Source organism: Dendrobates tinctorius, unplaced genomic scaffold, assembly GCF_039654945.1.
Source record: "Dendrobates tinctorius isolate UK_male_01 unplaced genomic scaffold, ASM3965494v1 ptg000326l, whole genome shotgun sequence".
Taxonomy (NCBI): domain Eukaryota; kingdom Metazoa; phylum Chordata; class Amphibia; order Anura; family Dendrobatidae; genus Dendrobates; species Dendrobates tinctorius.
In genome coordinates, this window is record NW_027361993.1 from 6,701,527 (window position 1) to 6,723,812 (window position 22,286).

At 37.9% G+C, this 22,286-nt stretch overlaps 1 protein-coding gene across 6 annotated transcripts in view; it reads right to left on the reverse strand.

Moving 5' to 3' along the window:
* Window positions 1–1,893: 1,893 nt before the first annotated feature.
* Window positions 1,894–22,286, reverse strand: part of CAMTA1 (calmodulin binding transcription activator 1) — a 2,204,257-nt gene continuing 2,183,864 nt past the window's right edge. For 4 of the 6 annotated variants that reach the window (XM_073561724.1, XM_073561725.1, XM_073561723.1 and 1 more), the window contains 2 exons: window positions 22,054–22,235; window positions 1,894–6,013 (listed from right to left, as the gene is read on the reverse strand). In XM_073561724.1, coding sequence (XP_073417825.1) covers window positions 5,950–6,013; window positions 22,054–22,235 — 246 coding nt within the window. In that variant the 3' untranslated portion in view covers window positions 1,894–5,949. The remainder of the gene's footprint in view (window positions 6,014–22,053; window positions 22,236–22,286) is intronic. The other 2 variants (XM_073561726.1, XM_073561727.1) reach the window with 1 other exon arrangement.

Below are 22,286 nucleotides of genomic sequence, written 5' to 3' on the forward strand. Positions count from 1 at the left end.
TTATCTACAGCATTCTGTAATGCACCTGCTCAGGAGCCACGGCAGGCAGCAAAGAAGAAGACTCGACGTTAGAAGATGGGAGGCGCCGAACCGCATCACCCATCGAACCACGATCGGACCTCCCCCCAGTGAGTATAATCTAACACACTTTTCTTATCTTTCAGGTTACATCGGGGGCTTATCTACAGCATTACAGAATGCTGCAGATAAGCCCTGATGGCGGTGCCGGCAGCTGATAGGCAAAAAATAGGTGACAGATTCCCTTTAACAACCCATCTAGTTCATAGTCAGAAATACAATGTTTCAGGACCATTGTCTCAAACGTATTTGCTTTTTATTTTTCCCAAGGTGTTGTGGTGGAGGATCATTTGATTTTCATGGATTTATATATTTATTGTACCAGTTGATTATCGCTTATAACGGAAGATCCTGATACTGGAATTCTTTTGTTTCCATATTAATCCTGTTTGCACCGCAAGGGTCAATGTTTTCGACCTCCATATGGGTGAGCTGACATTATCCTTATCTTTTTCTTTCACAATAATACTGCTCCTATGTACAAGAATATAACTACTATAATACTGCTCCTATGTACAAGAATATAACTACTATAATACTGCTCCTATGTGCAAGAATATAACTATTATAATACTGCTCCTATGTACAAGAATATAACTACTATAATTCTGCCCCCTATGTGCAAGAATATAACTACTATAATACTACAAGAATATAACTACTATAATACTGCCCCTATGTACAAGAATATAACTACTATAATACTGCACTCTATGTACAAGAATATAACTACTATAATACTGCCTCCTATGTGCAAGAATATAACTACTATAATACTGCCTCCTATGTACAAGAATATAACTACTATAATACTGCTCCTATGTACAAGAATATAACTACTATAATTCTGCCCCCATGTACAAGAATATAACTACTATAATACTGCTCCTATGTACAAGAATATAACTACTATAATACTGCCCCTATGTACAAGAATATAACTACTATAATACTGCCCCATGTACAAGAATATAACTACTATAATACTGCCCCTATGTACAAGAATATAACTACTATAACACTGCTCCTATGTACAAAAATATAACTACTATAATACTGCTCCTATGTATAAGAATATAACTACTATAATACTGCCCCTATGTACAAGAATATAACTACTATAATGCTACCACAATGTAAAAATTATAACTATTATAATATTGCCCACTACGTACAAGACTATAACCACTATAATACTGCCACTATCTACAAGAATATAGCTACTATAATACTGCCACTATGTACAAGAATATGACTACTATAATACTGCCCTATGTATAAGAATATAACTACTATAATACTGCTCCCTATATACAAGAATAAAACTACTATAATACTGCCCCCTACGTACAAGACTATAACTACTATAATGCTACCACAATGTAAAAATTATAACTATTATAATATTGCCCACTACGTACAAGACTATAACCACTATAATGCTGCCACTATCTACAAGAATATAACTACTATAATACTGCCCCTATGTACAGGAATATAGCTACTATAATACTGCCACTATGTACAAGAATATGACTACTATAATACTGCTCCTATGTACAAGAATATAACTACTATAATACTGCTCCCTATATGCAAGAATATAACTACTATAATACTGCCCCCTACGTACAAGACTATAACTACTATAATGCTACCTCTATGTACTATGATACTGCCCGAGGAAAAATATGTTCTATACTACTGCACATCACTTTCAAAAATGAAACTCCTGCACAAAAAAAGATACAAAAATAAGAAAAATACTAGTCATAAAAATAAGATCCACAATAATTAGAGTAAACACACGTAACATGGGGAAATTTAATTTGTTTTTAATTTACAGCAGAAAGAATAGAAAGCATTCAGAAAACATTTTCAATAGGTTTAAGGGCAATTCAAAACATTTTGCATGGTTCCAGCAGCTGAGTTCTTCAACAGATCCATTGATTTCAGTGATGTATTTTTTCATTTTTAGTTTTTTACATGCACAATTACAAAAATAAAACTTACAAAAAAAGGAGACATCTATATTAGCTTTACATGCAAGCCTTGGGGACCCCCCCGTTGGCGCCAACTACTGTGTGGAACTGCCGTAAGCGTGCAACCATGTAGGGATTTCACGTTATATTGTCTATTTCTCTCACACAGTACAGATGTGGGTTTTTTGTTGTTTTTTGTGTTGTTTTAACGTTCACACTAGAAGCTTAAAATAAAATGCTGAAGACAGGATAGATTTAACAGTTACATATTATGACAGACTCCTGGCACTTGGGAAATTTCATGTACCCCCATCTGAGTGAACTGTTGGTATGCAATGCATCTTACATTCAAAAGCCTAAAATTTCACAGCCAAGGAAAGGTCTATTGCAAAAAGTTTGCTTTCATCAGATGCCCCTTTTTTGTTAGATTTTCAAAAGCACAATGCATCTGATGCACTAGAACAGGCCCCTGTGACTGCTTGTGTGTTGGTACAGTTACTTGGAGAGGTCCTGCATGTTGCTGAATCTGATAACATTATTAACACACTGCACAACACTGACCTTTTTGTTTTTGTTTTTTTTAGTACAAATATACAGATAATACAGCATAACAATTGAGACCAGTACTCTTGCCAGGGTGACAAAAAAGTTACATTCGTCATGAAAAGTGGAAATATTAATATACAATTCCAGATAACAAAATTCTAAAAGATCCACTAATGCTATTACTAATACATAAGCAGTGATTTATTTTTTTTTATTTATCCAAAAAAGGCGTTTTGATATGTTTTTTTTTTATTTTTTATTTTTATTATTTCTTCCCGTTCCTCATGAATACATAATAAAATACATTCTTCTAGGGACAATCAATGTCCCGTCAAAAAAGAGCAGTATATAACTATTTATTTATTTTTTTTTAATGTACAGACTATTCATAATGGTGTATTGTGCGTGAACTCATGAGAATTTATATAACATATACATTAGTGTATTCAGCTTGTTCCTATCTGTACATCCCACGTGAAAGGAAATGAACGGTTTTTAAAAAAATTGCAGCAAGAGTACTGACCTCATCATTTTTTTTATTTTTTTCGGCTTCAATTTTTGAACCTTCGTCTCGAACAACCTGATTAAAAGTTTTCTTACATATGCACATTGTGTAATCTTTACATGTTATGTCTTAGTATAAAAAAATTATACAATAGAAACTGTTTCGGTAAAGGGAAAAAAAAAAAGGCTAGCGCACCCCTGAACAGCACTTTCTCCTCTTACAATCAAAACCTTAGCAGATTGTATTCCAAAAAGTTTAGACAGGTATCGGCATTGAGTGCCAAAATGTTTCGTACTGAAGCACACATTTGCATTTTACTCCATGTTATAAATACCTCATAATCTGATCACTTTGGCTTTTTAACCTCTGTGTGGAAATAATCATATACCATGAGTTCCCTACAAGACCAGTTTGCATCATTTATTTTTTTTATTATTATTTTTATTTATTTTTTTCATACTTTTATGTGCAATTTTTTTTCGTTTTTATCATTTTCTGACTTCCAGCAGGGAGATATGAAAATGTGAAACATATTTCTACTTTCTTACTATGTCTTTTTTTAATAGATTTTTAAATATTTTTTTTGTACTTTTTTTATTGAATTTCATTCTACATATTTTTTTTTATATTGGTGTGAGTTTATGGTGTTAAGCGCATATAGTTTTCTATGAGTATCTGCTTTGCAAAATGTAACTTAATTTTTTTTTTTTTAAGCGATATAGCATTCACATTACTTGGCACCATTGGCAAAAAAAAAATAAAATAAAATAAAAAAATTAAATAAAAAAAATATATATTGTAAGATGAAATAATGTTTGGGTAGCCAAAATTAAATGTAAACATATCAGTTTAGTAATGTTACTTTGCTTTTTTTTCTAAGTCTAAATACAGTAGCTTTTTTTTTGCAGTTTAGTCATGCTTCAGCAAAATGTTCTTCTACAGAACATTCAAAATAAAGTTTTCTTATAGTGAAATAAAATTTTTGTCTCATTTTACAGACCATAGCCACTAATGCTTTGCTTTTTTTCAATTCTTTTGTGTTCTTGGTTTCATGCACATATCTTAATTTTTTTTTTAATTTTTAGTATATACAATATGTACAAAAAAAACACATCCAAACTTTTCAGATTCATTCCATCAGACTATACAAATATTAATAATCTCCAGCCATGTTATTGACCCGCATCCATAGAGAAGATAGTTCATTCAATATTCAGTAATATCATCTTTCAAATAGTATTTCTCATTTCCAATCCCGCCTTCTATATACAAATCTTTCTCCGGATGAAAAAAAAAAGCCCCGATACACTAACTGGCCAGCACGCAGCACCACATTGATTCTTAGGTGGTAAAATGTTCAGGCAATGTAAATGCAACCCTTATGGGCAGTATAGGTTTCTAAGCAATCGATAGACGCAAGGTTTTATTTTCTTTCCAGCTGTGGTAAGAGCTTTTACAGTTAAACCATTACGTATATGAACGGTAGAACTCATGAAAAATACAGGTAATGGTCATACTATTTTTTTTTTTATTTTATTTTTGCATCTGAGACATAATCTGTAGCTTTTGGGCTCAAATGCTAAATTTGTAACAGGACTCCTCACCTACCATGTGCAATTTATAATACTGGTGCCTTCATATGTAGCAGGCAAACTTTACGCCACAAGGGCTTAGGTGCGACTTTTTCTTTTGCACCCGCTGGTTGCAATCGAAGAAGAAAAAAAAAATCCCCAATTCTAATATATTCTAAAATTATTACGTTGCTACATTATAATACACAATATACCCACAGAACAATCACTTTCTCTGACCAAGCTGGCAATGGGCACATTGCTTGGTTGGTATTATTCGCTTTGTTCTGTTTTATTCACCTTTATATAGGGGACAGTTTTTATTCCCCCCCAAAAAAAAATATTATTTTTGGTTACAACCTTGAAACACTTAAAAAAAAACCTAAATATTCCTTATGCAATATGTACTGTACCTCTGTGTTAGCAATATATATATCGTGGACTTCAGATTTCCTCCCACGGAAAATATAAATTACGCAATGCATAGATATGTCTATTTACACGAATGGGAAAGTCTTATTAAAATGAACTAGGAGCAGTTGGCATTACACATGGTCAATGACTCCTAGACCACCCTAGAAGAAACGTGTGAAGAAGTCCACCATTTTTGGCAAACTTATGTTGTTCCAGTAGGTAAAGCATTAATATACATAATCTTGTATAGATATATATATTGCATATGTTATATGGCATACAATATGGGGAATACTTCAGAGATCTACAAGTTACAGCTTAGGTACAGACATGAGAACATAAGATGTCCAAACTCTTCCATTTTACGTTCCTTCATTGCTCCTTGTGAGTGATCGATGGCTCTGGGTTTTGCATTCATATCTTGCTTGTGCATTTCCACCTTTCCTCAATAATAATTTTTTTTTTTGGTATAATATTTGTACAGTTCCACACGTTGTTTGAATTCAGCCCTATGTTTAATTAACGTAACTCCAACCACATAAATTGGAGTTTCTCTTAAGCATCTACTGGCGCCATTTTTATTTCTTTAAAGTTTTTTGTTGTCTTTTTCTTTTATATCGATTCCCATGATTAAACAGAAGATTAAAATCCAAGATGTCTTGCTGAACAAAGCAAAAGTTGTCCATGAAAGTGCAAATGCAATGACCAAAAAAGATTACTGTTAAAATCCTGCAGGTGATCTCTCGAAAACTGCAGTGTTTTCATTTTTTTTTTTTACATTTTTAATTTTTTTTTTTATTTTGTTGCATGTCTCTGCTAAAAACAGAAAATGAAAACAGTCCAAAAAGCGCTGTCACATTGCTAAGGGACGTTGTTTTAATTCTTCAAGTTCCTTGGCCTTTTTCAATTCTTTCACTCTGGAAAAAAATACAAAAACAAAATAAAAAGAAATCTATAGAGCAACAATTTCAGTGTTACAATTTCTGAGGCAATTTACCAGAATAGAAATTGCAGTTGTACTCATGCAAGCTTTAAGTATCCATTGTGTAAAATAGCAGAAACATCTTTTTTTCATCTCAACAACTGCAACACAATAATTGCTATTAAATAGAAGAGGACAAGTTCAAAACTTGTATTTTGGACTTTTTCTAAGCATTTTGTTCTGCTCTTTTACAGAATTTACCGGCAAAGTAAGTTACCAGAACTTTTATGCATGGCTACTGTACATTTCATCATTTCATAGTAGACAAAACCTGAAATTTAGACTTCCCAACTGGCAAAAAAATAATAATTTTCTTTCATAAACTCAGATTCCAAAGCATACTTAGTTATATCTATGACACACACAATACAAAAAGACAGTCCTAGCTAATTAATCAGTTGTAAAAGATCAAGAAAGTCAAAATCAGTCATTTTTTTCTTTAACCTGTAGAATTTGCTCAGGGTAATCTAAAGAGTTTTACCTAGACCTACTTGGTATAGTCAGGGGCAGATTGACCTACCAGCATACTATAGGGTTCTATAGTGGGACTTGGCTATGACATGATAATCACCCCCAAAAGAGTAAGACAACTCCATTTAAAGAAGACCTTTTACCGGTTTGTACACATTAATCTGGTCACATCATGAAATGGCTGCAGAGCAGAGTAAGACGTAGTTTTTATTTTTCAATTCTCCTCTCCATTGTGTAGATATTAGCTTAAAAAGTTTAAGTTATAATTTATGTTAAGTCCAAGGGGCATTACCAAAGATTCTCTGGGGGCGTGTACTTCTTCCCTTGCTTGAGGTTCACTAATCATAAGCAGGCAGCAACACAGGGGAAGGAGAAACACCCCCCCACAATAGCTTCTAACAGACTTTCTCTTGTGTGAGATATGTAATTACAGCCAGTCTGTGCTCTTCCCTGGTCTCTCTACATAGTTGTATGAACACTAAGTATTTTGAGAAGTGCAGAGGTAAGTGTGTTTACTAACACTTCTTTAGCTTTTATCTCATAGCAGTCATTGTAAATGGAGTCACAGTACAGCTGAACGAGGAGCATTATGAAAGGAGAGCTGCCAGAAGTGTTTGTAATGAGACAAAGCTCAGTTCTGTTGTACTGTCCCTTCCCTAACACTGCCTACTGTGAGATGAAAGCTAAATAACTGTTAAATCTGCTCCACTCCCAGGAATTGTGATCACACACAGCTCTGCAGTGACACCAGTAATGGAGCAAACTCTTCTGTGTGAGATGTGACACTCTGGTCTCAGAGCTGTGTATGATTAAAAAGTGCCTAAATTGTAGTATAGATGAGTGTGATTACAGACACCTTTCTTGCAAAGCAGTCAGTGTGGGGGGAGAGAGGGGCAGTACAGGAGAGTTAAGCTTTGTCTCATAACAATCATATCTCGCCTCTCATAGTTCTGTCAGCTCTGCTATACTGCCTCTTCCCCACACACTTACTGTCCTGAGATGAAAGCTAAAAAAGTGTTAGTAATCACACTGATCTCTCCTTTGCTCCCAGTGTTTCTAATCACACACATCTCTGCAAAGAGACCAGTAAGGACAGCAGACTGTCATTGCATGTCTCACGCAAGAAAAAGCCTGTTCTAACTTATTGTGGGAGCTTGTTCTTCTTTCCCCTCTATGGTTCTGCTTGCTAATGATTGGTCATACCCATGAAGGGGAAGAAGAACACACCCCTGAGTAAAATCTATGGTAATTACCCCTTGGACTTAATATAAATTATAACCTAAAGTTTAGAAGCTAATAGCTCTGCAATGGAGAGGAGAAATTAAAAAAATAAAAACAAAGTTTTCCTCAGCTCTGCAGCCACTATTCCATGATGTGGCCAGTTCTACATGCTGAAACTGGTGAAAGGTACTTTGCAAAGGTGACTTTGGAGCCAAGTGCGTGCCAATAGGGTCTACTTCCTTTGATTTTAATGTATTAATCTCTTTGATGATATGTACTGTGTGCACAATGATAGTAAAAAAGATAATAAATCAATTACAAGTACGGTATACTGTATATTCTGTATAATTGATTAGCTTACAGGGTTCCGCAAAAGTGAATATGGAGAAAAAACAAGCATAAGTTCCCATTAGCCAAAAATATAAATCTATATCTACGTGAGATAATCAGTAAATTATAAATTCTACTTTTCAATAACAATAAGGTATGAGCGAATTACTACAACTGATGAACAGGAAAAGAAGAGGCGTTAACTACAGCAACCAATTAAATTCATGCTTTAATGTTTTAGACTTTGTTTTAGTAATGAATTGTATTGCTATGGGCTACTTTGATGCTTTTTCTGGTCTTTAGTTATGAAAACTTCCTAACCCTGGTTTTATTGCTCATAACAAGCAATCGCGAGGCAGCCCTTGAATTATTTGTTAATTATCGGTGGTTAACTTTGCACATATCCAGCATCTAAGGATTTTTCCATTTTATTTCATATTCATGTTCTCTGTTTTGCTGTGCTCACTGTATGAGCTCATATGATCCATGCCAAGCATACATATATATAGAAAAAACCGGCATGAGAGGGAATTATGTATTTAGTCATATCTCTGCAGTTAAAGCGACCCATCTCTCCAAATTGCTCCACTTCTTTGAGAATCTTAGGCTAGTTTCACACTTGCTTTTTTTTGCAGCGCGTTTTTCCCGCAAAAAAACGCATTGAAAAAACGCATACAAAAGCATACAACTGCTGCGTTTTTTTCAAGCATTTTTATGAGCATGCATGAAAAAAACGCAGCGTTTTTATGCGTTTGTATGCGTTTTTAGTGCGTTTTTACCGCGTTTGCGTTTTTTCCAAACATTAGGTGGCCCTCACACTAACCCAAACCATGACTTTACTAACCCTAACCCTAACCCTAACCCTAACCTTGACCCTATCCCTAACCCTAACCCTAACCCTAACCCTAACCTTGACCCTGACCCTAACCCTAACCCTAACCCTGACCCTAACCCTAACCCTAACCCTAACCCTGACCCTAACCCTGACCCTAACCCTAACCCTGACCCTAACCCTAACCCTAACCCTAACCCTGACCCTAACCCTAACCCTAACCCTGACCCTAACCCTAACCCTAACCCTGACCCTAACCCTTAACCAAACCATACCCTGATCCTAACCCTAACCCTGACCCTGACCCTAACCCTAACCCTAAACCCCCTTAACTAACCCTAACTCTAACCCAAACCCCTAAATTCCATTGTCTAACTAATGGTAAAAAAAACCGCATGTGCAAAAAAACGCATACATAAGCATGCCAATGCGCACATATGCTCACCATAGACTTATAATGGGTGTCTTGCTGTAAAAAAACGCATTGCGCGCGCATGCGTTTTTTTGAGGCAAGTCGGACGCACAAAAAATGCAACAGGTTGCATTTTGTGCTCCCGAGCGCATACCGCAAAAAAACGCATGCGCGGAAAAACACGTACAAACGCATGTGTATGCGCACATAAGCGCATCCCATGCAAAGTATAGGGAAAAAAAACGCATGCGCTATTTAGCGCTAAAATACCGCAAAAGAAACGCAAATGTGAAACCAGCCTTAGATTTCCACTAATCAGAACCTAAATCCATACAAGCTATTCCTAAAGAAAATCGCTGGAGTGGTGCCTTAAAGTGCCTGCCAAGGATGAAAAGACGGCGTAAGGCTGTGTGCCCACGATGCGATTTTTAAGCGTTTTTGCAGCGATTTTCAGCGCGAAAACGCTGCGAAAATGTTTAAAAATCTTGTACAGAATGCACCCCATGCATTCCTATGGCATTCCGCACATGCTGTGCTAATGCTGCGCTTTTTTCCGCGGCGGAATCGCATCGCGGAAAAAATCGCAGCATGCTCATTCTTTTATGCGGAATCGCAAAGAACTGCCGCGATTCCGCACCCATAGGAATGCATGAGAATCGCTTACTTCCCGCATGTGGCTATGCCCACCATGCGCGAAGTTAAGCGTCTCATGTGCGGTTGGTACCCACGGTGTGGAGGAGAGGAGACTGTCCTCCAGGCCCTGGGTACCATACCCCTGTAAAAAAAAGAATAAAAAATAAATAATCGGGGTATATTTACCTTCCAACGTCCCGCGCTGCATTCCCGGGTCTCAGCGTTCCCAGCAATACCTTGCGGAAAGGTCCTGTGATGACGTAGTCTCGCGTGGCTCTAGCGGTCTCGTGAGATCGCTATAGCAACGAGAGACCAACGTCATCACAGGTATCACAAGGTATTACTGGGAACGCTGAGGCCCGGGAATGCAGCGCGGGACGTCGGAAGGTAAATATACACCGATTTTTTATTTTTTTATTATTTTTAACATTCTATCTTTTACTATTGATGCCGCATAGGCAGTCTCAATAGTAAAAAGCTGGTCACACTTGTCAAACACTATGTTTGACGAGTGTGACCAACCTGTCAATCACTTTCCAAGCGATGCTTCAAATCGCTTGGAAAGTGCTTGAATATGGCACGCGAAAATCGCGACAAAATCGCGAACATAATCGCGGTAAAATCGCAGTGAAATTGCGCGGAAAAAACATGCGATTTCTAGGAAGGAGTCCGGTTTTCAGTGTCCGGATTTAAACGCAGCGTGGGCACATAGCCTGAAGGTTTAGGTATTCTTTAACTTTATTTAGGGCTCCAAGAGATACATGATGTTATGAAGGAGGACTCAGCGGGACCTCTTGGTTCTTGGCATTATTAAGTAATATTGGGCAGCCCACCTTAGACATGTTCCATCTTGTGCATTCCTTTTTGCCTAAACGAAGTGAAATGAGATGAACTTTTGGTAGGCTTCTCTCTACTCAAGTTTTGTCTTAAGGCCCTTTACAAATTATTGGATTCAATTTACAATAAATTGATATTTATATTAGCATAGTTACAAATGTACACATATGACCTATGTGAGCACACCTTAGGGGAGATTTTAAAGCTGTGGGTGTAAATAATGAATGTTTTCAAAACTAAAGCAAATTGTGACTATTTAACATTTTTGGGTAACTGAATGTTTTTCTAAATACACATTTTTGAGCTCAGTATCCAAATATACTTTTTACATTTTCAGAATATGGCCATACACGCTCTGACAGATAAGAGAATATTGGAGGAAATTTACAGGACAGAAAAACAATTGTTACTGAAAAGATCTGTACTCTGTATTGCACATTCACGATGATCGGCTCGTTTACTGTCTTCTCATAACGAATAGCAAATGGAACATAAATCAGGATTTATGACTTCACATGCACTTCTCTCATGCTTTGCGGTGTTTACAAAAGGCTCCTAAAACAAGGTAGTGTGTGATTAATTTAGTCACCAAAACAGAGAAACACATGGATGCTACGCAACCTGGACTAAAACTGTTTGCAACATACACTAAAGTAGCGCTCAAAAAAGGGACATTAACATCCATTCTGCACACTCATGAAAACATTTTTTCTATAACTTAGTAAATAGTCTTGAAATAAATCTTCTACAATTTAGGTATACATCTATCACCTTTGCAGACTTACATATCTCCATGATTACAGACTACTCTACTAACTCTGTGTAGTCTAATCCTGCAGTCAAATATCCTTTCATCTCTCTGCCTTATCTTCATAGTCTATGGACAGTATAAAAGAAAGATGGAAAAGAGTAATACGTATGTATTATGTACTCTTGGCTGTCTCTCCCATACACAGGAGTAATTGCTTGGCCGAGTACACCTCTGTACTCTAGAAGAAATCTGACGACAGCTGATCTTCAGGAGGAAAACGCGAACGGAGGTAAGAAATTGGACATGCCTGATCAACAACTCTCCCAATGATCAGTTGTCTGGGGTCCCCATACACATTAGACTGTCAACCAAATCAATATTGGCGAGGATGGGCTAACATTAGTCCGGGCATACACCAGAGATTTTGGATGGTTGAAAAGGCCGTTATTAGGCATCCTTTTGAAACAAGTGTGGCAGTTACTAACTAAAGACAGATTTCTGGCATAAAAATGATATGTTGGATGCTTTAGGCGACTGTCAGGTGCTAGAGTTGAAAATTATTCATACCATAAAACAAATCTGCATCCTATCAATGCAAGCCCTGAACAGGCCACAGATCATAGCAGAGATCAATCAGTGATTTTCTTCCATGGAACAGCTCTGACATACGTAGAACAGAATCCCTTAAATAAACAGTAATCTGAGGTTCAAGTACTCCATTGCAAATTCTGTAATAGTGCTCTACAGTTAATATGTACCATCCAAGTGTCTGTTATAGGGCTCATACTCATTTGCGAGAAAAACGGACGAGTGAATTCCGATGAAAAAATTGGATTGCACTCTAACTAATGTTAATCTATAAGTCACAGCTCATCTGCGATTTTATTTTCTCAGCTCAGATAGGACTGAGAAAACAAATCACAGCATGCTGAGAGTGTACTCGTATATTGGTTGGGACTCGCCATCGCAAGTCAATGGATGTAATAAAAATAAAATTGCACGGCACTCGGACCCTGCGAGTGCAGTCGGATTTTTACACACTCATGTCCAGACTTTTCACCTGCCGCGTACAGTAAAATCACCGCGTGACCCTACAAAATAGAATAGATAGAATAGACATATATAAAAATAATAAATAGATATAAATATGTCAGCGACATATATAAATAGTACAGTGCGTGTGCTTGATGCTGAACATGTGTTTTATTACTAAATATTATTTATACCAAATTATTTTCTGAAAAAAAACGGCGTGGGATGCCCCCAAAATTTTATTAACCAGCTGAGAGAAAGCGGACAGTTTGGGTCAGATGTTTATAGCCTGGAAAGGGGGTAATACCCATGGAGCTTCCCAGGCTATTAATATCAGTTCACAGCTGTATACTTAGCATTTACTGGTTATTAAAATGGAGGACCCCCAAAAAATAACAAAGTGCCCCTAAAATTAATAATCAGCAAAGGCTAGGCAAACAGCTGGGTGCTAATAAGAATAGCCTAGCAAGGGGCCATAGATATTGGCCCCCTCCCAGACTAAAAACATCAGCTCTCAGCTGCCCCAGAAATGGCGCATCCATAAGATGCACGAAATCTGGCATTTAGCCTCGCTCTTCCCACTTGTCATGGTGCGGTGGAAAGTATGATGATAGTTGGGGGGTTGATGTCACCTTTGTAATGTCAGGTGACATCAAGCCCAGCAGTTAGTAATGGAGAGGTGTCTATAAGACGCCCTCATTACTAACCCCATAGTCAATTTGTAAAAAAACACACCCATAATAAAGTCCTGTATTTGAACAAATGACACAGACTCCTTTATTGACTCTAAATGAACCAAAAACACATATACTCACCTTACACCCAAGCCAATATACCCTGTAAAAAAAAAAAATAAAGCAACATCATCCTCACCTGTCCCCGACCTTAAGATAATAATCCAATTGGCCCGTGACATGTTTAGTTCTGCTACATCTAGATGGCAGGCTGCATTGTTGCATGATGCTACTATACAGCCTGACATCCAGCAGAGACACTGAGCTTCACATGCTTGCTCAGCTCAGCACATTGCGGTAAAATGCTTGAATTGAGCAGAGTTCATATTAAATGAACTCTTTTGGCCTCACTGACTTCACCATAAGCGTAAGTTCTCAAGCTCGTGGTGCAATCACAAAGGTCATCGGAGTTCAGATCCAATCACCTCAGTTCAACTCAATGATGTCACCGCGAGTGCCATCAGAACTTTTCCCTTGGCATTTGCGCTGACGTCATTGAGTTGAGCTGAGTTCATTGGCTCTGAACTCCAATGACCATTCTGATGACACCGCAAGCATGAGAACTTTCTTATGCTCGAGGTGATGACAGTGAGGTCAAAGGAATTCATTCAATATGAACTCCGCTCAATTTTAGCATGTTACTGTGAGTCTCTGAGCTGAGCAAGCACGCGAAGCTAAGTGTCTCTGCTGGATGGCAGACTGCATAGTAGCATCATGCAAAAATGCAACCTGCCATCTAGATGTAGCAGAACTAGATGCATCGAGGGCCAGTTGGATTGTTATCTTCACGTCGTGGACAGGTGAGGATGATGTTGCTTTATTATTTTATTTATTTTACATGGACATTGGCTTCGGTGGATTGGGCGTAAGCTGTCTGCCTAGCCTTTGCTAGTTATTAATTATAGTGGGACCCTGTGTAATTTTTTTTGGGGGGGTCCCCCACTTTAATAACCAGTAAATGCCTAACAGACAGCTGTGAGCTGCTATTAATAGCCTGGGAAGCTACATAGGTATTACCCTATTCCAAGGCTGTAAACATCTGCCTCCAGCTATCTGCTTTCCCTCTGCTGGTTAATACAATTTCTGGGGACCCCCCCAATTTTTTTTTTCAGAAAATAATGTATCCATTAATCAAATACATGTACAGTAAGCTATACACACAAAGCACTCATTATATATCTCACTCACATATTTATATCTATCTTTCTGTATCAATTTATGTATATATATATATATATATATATATATATATATCCTTTGAAAACTCTCTCTGTTGGAGTCCCCCAAAGCTCTGTTCTAGGACCCCTACTCTTCTCAATTTATACCCTTGGCTTGGGTCAACTCATAAAGTACCATGGATTCTAGTACCACCTTTATGCTGACGACACTCAGATCTACCTCTCTGGCCCAGATGTCACCTCTCTGCTGTCCAGAATCTCAGAGTGTCTATCAGCCATATCCTCCTTCTTCTCCTCTTGCTTCCTCAAGCTCAATGTGGACAAATCCAAACTCATCATCTTTCCTCCATCTCACAGATCTTCCTTACCTGACCTATCTATCACAATTAATGACATCACGCTTTCCCCAGTACCGGAAGTCCGCTGCCTCGGAGTAACCCTTGACTCTGCCCTGTCCTTCAAACCACACATCCAAGCTCTTTCTACCTCCTGTTGCCTCCAGCTCAAAAATATTTCCAGAATCCATCCTTTCCTCAACCCGCAATCTACTAAAATGCTTGTGCACGCCCTCATCATCTCCCGCCTCAACTACTTCAATATCCTTTTCTGTGGTCTCCCTGCTAACACCCTCGCACCTCTCCAGTCCATCCTTAACTCTGCTGCCCGACTAATTCATCTCTCTCCTCGCTACTCCTCTGCTTCTCCCCTCTGCAAATCTCTTCACTGGCTCCCTTTCCCTCAGCGTATCCAGTTCAAATCACTAATACTGACCTGCAAGGCCATCTATAACCTGTCTCCCCCATATGTCTCTGAACTAATCTCCCGATACCTTCCCTCACGTAATCAACGATCCTCCCAAGACCTCCTTCTCTCCTCCACACTTATTCGCTCCTCACCCAACCGCCTAAAAGACTTCTCTCGAATAGCCCCCATCCTCTGGAATTTTTTGCTGCCCCAACATGTCCGACTATCAACCACATTCGGATCCTTCAGACAGAACCTGAAATCCCACCTCTTCAAGAAAGCCTACAGCCTGCAATGAACCCACTACCTCATCACCACTACTGGAGATATCACCTCAACCAACATCGGAACTGCTGCAACCCCCCAACCTACTGTCTCCTTCCCCACCATCCTGTAGCATGTAAGCTCGAAAGGGCAGGGCCCTCTCCCCACTGTATCAGTCTGTCATTGTAAATTTGTTTACTGTAAGTGATATCTGTAATTTGTATGTAACCCCTTCTTATGTACAGCACCATGGAATCAATGGTGCTATATAAATAATAATAATAATAATAATAATAACAACTGTGTAAATTAATATAGAGAATTACTGTATGTAAAAGATCATGTTAAAGTCGCATTGCTATCAGATCGCATTCGCTTGGATGCTATGTGATGATAAAAATCACATTGTACCTGCAAGGAAATCATGTGACACTTGTATGACACTTGTCCCACTTTTCTGGACCAATAATGGACCGTTTTTTATTACGGTGATGGGTATGAGCCCTTAGACTGAATGTGTAATATGCCACTTTCATATTCACTTGAAAGTTAGAGAGCTGAAGTACCAATCACGGCCACTACACAATGCACTGTGCTGCGTTAGTTCTGAGGTTCTGTGACTCCTTCAGTCAGCTGATTGGTTCCGGTAGTCCGACCTTCACAAATGTGATTGGTTAGTTCATCAGTATTAAAGCCCCAGAAATCCCAATTTTTATAATATTTTGATATTACTTGGATAGAGGTCCTAGTTGTTAAAGTAGATATTTCAACCAGATTTCTCAGTACCAACTGTATACATTTTAAATAGATCTATTATGCTTGATAAAGCTGTCATACTGTGAAAATCCATGTAAGAATGATTGTATAATTTATTTTGAAAATTTCCCTGCCTAATATTAATCGAACTCATAAAATGCTTCTTTTATTATCAGGATTATGCAGCCATTTTTAAATGGATTTTCTAAGTAAGTACGCCTGCCATTCAGGTCTATTTCATAATGTTGTCAGTTTCCATTGGGAAATCTGGCAACATATCTGCTTTAATTTTAGGAAAACATATTCAAATGACACTGCTCCCTAGGTAAGATTGTGGCGACAGATAAGTGACAGATAAGTGAATTTGTTTGCAGAAACTGAGCGGAAACTCAAAAATCCCAAAACTCTTCAAAAACGTTGAGCTTCCGCTCAGTTTCCATTTAAAAATCTCAGCAGAGGCTGAGTGCACATAGCCTCATAATGAAATGTGAAAAAGATTTTCAGCTCAGAACGTTGGACCTTAAAATTAAAAATGTGTTAAACCAATAATCTGATTATTCTGTCTATGCAAGCAATGGTCTTACCAAAAACTTGCATAGTTTTCACTTTTCCCTGCAGATTGCCATGTGCTACTATTATTTTAAGTTGTATTTCATAATTTATCCCCACAACTATTTTAATTTTAAAGATGTCCTATCATTTGCTGAAAAAAAAATGAGTTAAATACATTGTATAAATGCCTGAGCTTCCCTGGTTCTGCTGCTCTTTTTTTTTGCTCTGTCTTGTTCCATTGCAGAGAAATACACATTTGTTTCTTTTGAGAGCATTATGTGAAATCTTGGATTTTCAGTCCAGCTGGGTGCTTCTTCAGAGTCTTCTCTGGAAGTGGGGTGTGTGCTTTCACTTCCCCCTCCCAGACACAGCCAATGACAGTTCAGCAGTGCCTGAGGCTGATAGACTATATCAGCTGCTGAGCTGTGATTGGCAGCATCTAGGATGGAGGAGTGGAAGCACATGCCTCCAGAGATAACTTTGAAAAAAGGCCTAGTTGAACTGCAAGCAGAGATTTCACATACTGCGCTCCAGAAGAAACAAATGTGATTATCTCTGCAATGGAGCGACATAGCACAAATCGGAAAAGACTGTCAGAATCAGGAGAGCTCAGGGATTATTACAGGTTATTTACATTACCGTTCAAAAGTTTAGGGTCACCCAGAAAATTTTGTGTTTTCCATGAAAACTCATACTTTTCTTAATCAAATGAGTTGCCAAATGAATTTAAAATCTAGTCCAGACATTGACAAAAGGTTTGAAAAAAAGATTTTTATTTGAAATAACAATTTACTCCTTCAAACTTTGCTTTTGTCAAAGAATGCTCCTTTTGCAGCAATTACAGCAGTGAATTTGCTGAGGTAATCTGAAGAAATTTCACCCCATGCTTAAAGAAGCCCCTCCCACAAGTTGGTTTGGCTTGATAGGCACTTTTGCGTACCATACAGTCAAGCTGCTCCCACAACAACTCAATGGGCATGAGATCTTGTGACTGCGCTGGCCACTCCATTACAGATAGAATGCCAGCTGCCTGCTTCTTCCCTAAATAGTTCTTGCATAATTTGGAGGTGTGCTTTGGGTCATTGTCCTGTTGTAGGATGAAATTGGCTCTAATCAAGCGCTGTCCCCAGGGTATGGCATGGCATTGCAAAATGGAGTGATAGCATTCCTTATTCAAAATCCCTTTAACCTTGTACAAATCTCCCACTTTACCAGCACCAAAGAAACCCCAGACCATCACATTACCTCCACCATGCTTGACAGATGGCGTCATGCACTCTTCCAGCATCTTTTCAGTCTTTGTCTCACAAATGTTCTTCTGTGTGATCTAAACACCTCAAACCTGGATTTGTCTGTCCAAAACACTTTTTACAATCTCCGTCTGTCCAATGTCTGTGCTCTTTTGCCCATATTAATCTTTTCCTTTTATTAGCCAGTCTCAGATGTGGCTTTTTCTTTGCCACTCTGCCCTGAATGCCAGCATCCCGGAGTCACCTCTTCACTGTAGACGATGACACTGGCGTTTTGCGTGTACTATTTAATGAAGCTGCCAGTTGACCTGTGAGGCGTCGATTTCTCAAACTACAGACTCTAATGTACTTGTCTTGTTGCTCAGTTGTGCAGCGGGCCTCCCACTTCTCTTTCTACTCTGGTTAGAGCCTGTTTGTGCTCTCCTCTGAAGGGAGTAGTACACACCGTTGTAGGACATCTTCAGTTTCTTAGCAATTTCTCGCATGGAATAGCCTTCGTTTCTAAGAACAAGAATAGACTGTCGAGTTTCACATGAAAATTCTTTTTTTCTGGCCATTTTGAGAGTTTAATGGAACCAACAAATGTAATGCTCCAGAATCTCAACTAGCTCAAAGGAAGGTCAGGTTTATAGCTTCTCTATTCAGCCAAACTGTTTTCAGCTGTGCTAACATACTTGCACAAGGGTTTTCAAGGTATTCTATCCATCCATTAGCCTTCTTACACAGTTAGCAAATACAAAGTACCATAAGAACACTGGAGTGATGGTTGTTGGAAATGGGCTTTTATACACATATTGCATTACAAACCAGATGTTTGCAGCTAGAATAGTCATTTACCACATTAATAATGTATAGAGTGTATTTCTGAATCATTTAATGTTAGCTTCATTGGAGAAAACTGTGCTTTTCTTTCAAAAATAAGGAAATTTCTAAGTGACCCTAAACTTTTGAACGGTAGTGTATCTCATTTATTTTTTTTACCAATTGACAGGTACTTTTTATATACATAATTTGCAGCAATCTATAGGACTACATAACAAAGTTGACTAGAATTTGTAAAACATTAGTACCTTCTTCTAGACAGCGCCACACCTGGAGGTGGCTTGGATTATGCCTGTTATTGCTGTATAGCAAGATTGAAGTGAATGGATCTGAATTGCAATACGATTCACAAAAATCTGTGGACAGGCGTGGCTCCATATTTGTAAGAAAGCAGTTATGTTTTTTTGAACACTATACAATCCCTTAAACGTCAGGCGTCAACACTAAAATATATATAAAAAAACAATAATAACAATATTTGTAATATTTTTTCGTCAATAGTGAAATCCCTATTGACAAAAGGAAAATGGTAGTGACATCATTGTTCCCATAACATGACATCACAAGGGGTGTTTTTAGTTAGATATATATATTATATATTTTTTCTTTTTTTCTTCAAAAATTTGTTAACACATATCTTGAAAAGCATTTTGCAGGTAACCAACTGCTTAATTGGTCATAAAACAGTTCTTAATACATAAACATTTCTACTAAAAAAAGCAAAAATGATGAATATCGGAAGCCATTTTCAAGCAAGTTCCCCAGGAATTTTTTTGTTTAAAAATTAACATATTAATGTATTTTGTTCATTGACCTATATTAGCTAATATTTCCTCTCTTTTTAATTAAAAAATGTCTCAGCAGACAAGGGACAACTTTTTCCATTAACTTAAGAGTCCAAACAAATAAATTCCCTGGGGTTGAAGTGGAAAAATGTTAGTCTACTTGATGATCTCTAATATGTATGACAAAGCCCTTGTATAAAAGAAAAGTGTAATGTCCAGCCAGGCCAGGATTTGTAATCCCTTTAGTGCTGACATTGTTTTTTTATTATTTGGTAGGGAAGATCTGGGGCACCAACTGTTGCTGTAGAAAATTAGAAGGTTCTCACTTATTTCATATCTTGGTTGTTTTATGTACAGTGTTATGTGAGCTAATATCAATTTTGCCAATTTGAGCATAGTCCTTACTGAAAGGAGCCAGAATATTGGCTTGTCATTAGGAGAGGCTACTCTATGTGGATTGTGAAGCCGATCCGCTTGAAAATGCACAAAAAAATTTAGTGTGAACATACCCTTAATATCAGGTCCGACTGATTGAAGGAGCTACAACTATCCCTTTAATGTTTAGAAGACAGCGCTGCTTAACTTTTATAGTGGCTGTGCTTGAAGGAGTTGTTTCCTTTCTCCTATTTTTTGCCCATGGGCTCAGTGATATACAAAATAGCAAACTGATTTTTACTTACCTTCCTTAGGTCCCGTGCTGCCTTGGACTGATCGGCTACACCATTGACATTAAGTGGACAGTGCTGCTGCCAATCACTGAGCTCAGTAGCTCTGCCAGAAGACACAAGCTGCACAAGTTAGTGATTGGCTGCAGTACTTGACATGATGTCACTACTGTGGCGATGTCAACGATGCAGCCAATCAACAGAGACCAGGGTAGCGGGTGAGAGGCGGCCAGTAAAGTTAAGTTTGTTATTTTACATGACACTGAAACTGTAGTAAAAAATATATGAAGTGACAACCGTTTTAATATTACAGCTCTCTGCAACTTTGTCCCACTCTAGTAAATGGGGCTGCGCTATATTACCAGGCACAACCACTATGAAAAGTACGGAGAAGGATCTATTGATTGTAAATGATGAATACAGAAAAATTGTAAAAACTTTTTTGATGTAAATAGTTTCATAAACCGAAAAAAATCAACAAACAAAAATGGGTTCTACTTTGTTGCTGATCTCTAAAGTAAGTCCTCATGCATATTCAGAGCAGTATTATCACTCCTATTTAAAGGGCTTATCCAGGACTGACAGACAGTTAGTTACTAATCACCGTCTGTCCTGCCTGGGGCCGGCTGAGAGCGGTCACGGACCATTCCTACTAGCAATTCTACTGCTTCATTTGGCCTCACGTCAAGAGATCACTTTTTCCTCTTCTGGGCTGCTCTGTCTATGGAACGTGACTGCTGATTGACAGCTGGCTCCCCGCAGTTAGGCAGCGGGGAACAAACTGTCAATTAGCACGTCATCAGCAGTAATGCTCAGTCAACAGAGTAGAGTGGAAGAGAAGAAGCTGCTCTGTCGACGTGACGTCTCTGGAAGCTGCTAAAGCATCGGCGGGAGTGGTCCGTAACATCTGTGAGCCGGCAGAGATTGGGGCTAAGCAAAACAGGCAGATAGTTGGCAACTACCTGCTTCTGAGTTCTTGGGCTCATAGGAAAAAAAGTAGAATTGTCCCAGATAACTTGTTTAAATTGTTGATTAGTTGGCTACTGTAATGTCTGATACATACCCTTGGAACTGGAAAGTGCTGCGGCATATTTTGGCACAAATATGAATAAATATTACTGTTTTATGGAGCCATGATATGGTACCCATACCAATCTATGGAGCTGTACTGTACCTCAATATGATTTCAAACGGATTTTGTAAATTGTGCCATGCCACATCAATTACTGTATTGTGGAGGTATTCTCATTTTCACGGGAAGAATATATCTATATTATGGTCTAATATGAGAGCAGAAAAGAGCGGCATATGTAGGGACAATTTGTGTATCTGTGCAGGCACTGTGCTTGCGCGTGCATATTGCTAAAAAAAAAGCCTAAAGAAGAAAAATATAAATAAAATCTACAAAAAATAACATAAATTTTGAATAAAATAATGTTTTTACTTCATAAATATACCAGAAAATAAACGAAAAGTATATAAAATAATCTGCTTTTATGAGCACCTTCTTTTAAGCAAGAGACTGGGTCCCAAACAGACCTTACCAGAATTTTTTGTAATAATTTTTTGTCATATTTTTTATATATTTTCAGCACAGAAGAGGTTAACAAAATGAATGTATGGCACAGAGAGGGATTGTTGCATTGCTAGGGGTAATTTATAAAAAAATAAGACCTCAGGCGAGCTGAGACATCTTGTTAAGTTACCTGTTGCTCTTAGAGCTGAAAGTGCATGTGGGGTATTTGGGGAATTTGATATCTTGCCATTTTCCAGAAATCTCATTAGGAATGGAAAGTAAAAAAGATAGAGTGGCCCAAAAAGACTGACACCTCTGAGCATTCTTTCTGCAATTTAATATACACATGTTTGCTCCAAAAACATTCAGACCCTGCAAGAAGTAAATGAAAGAAAATTATTTTAAAAAATCTTCATTATTGCA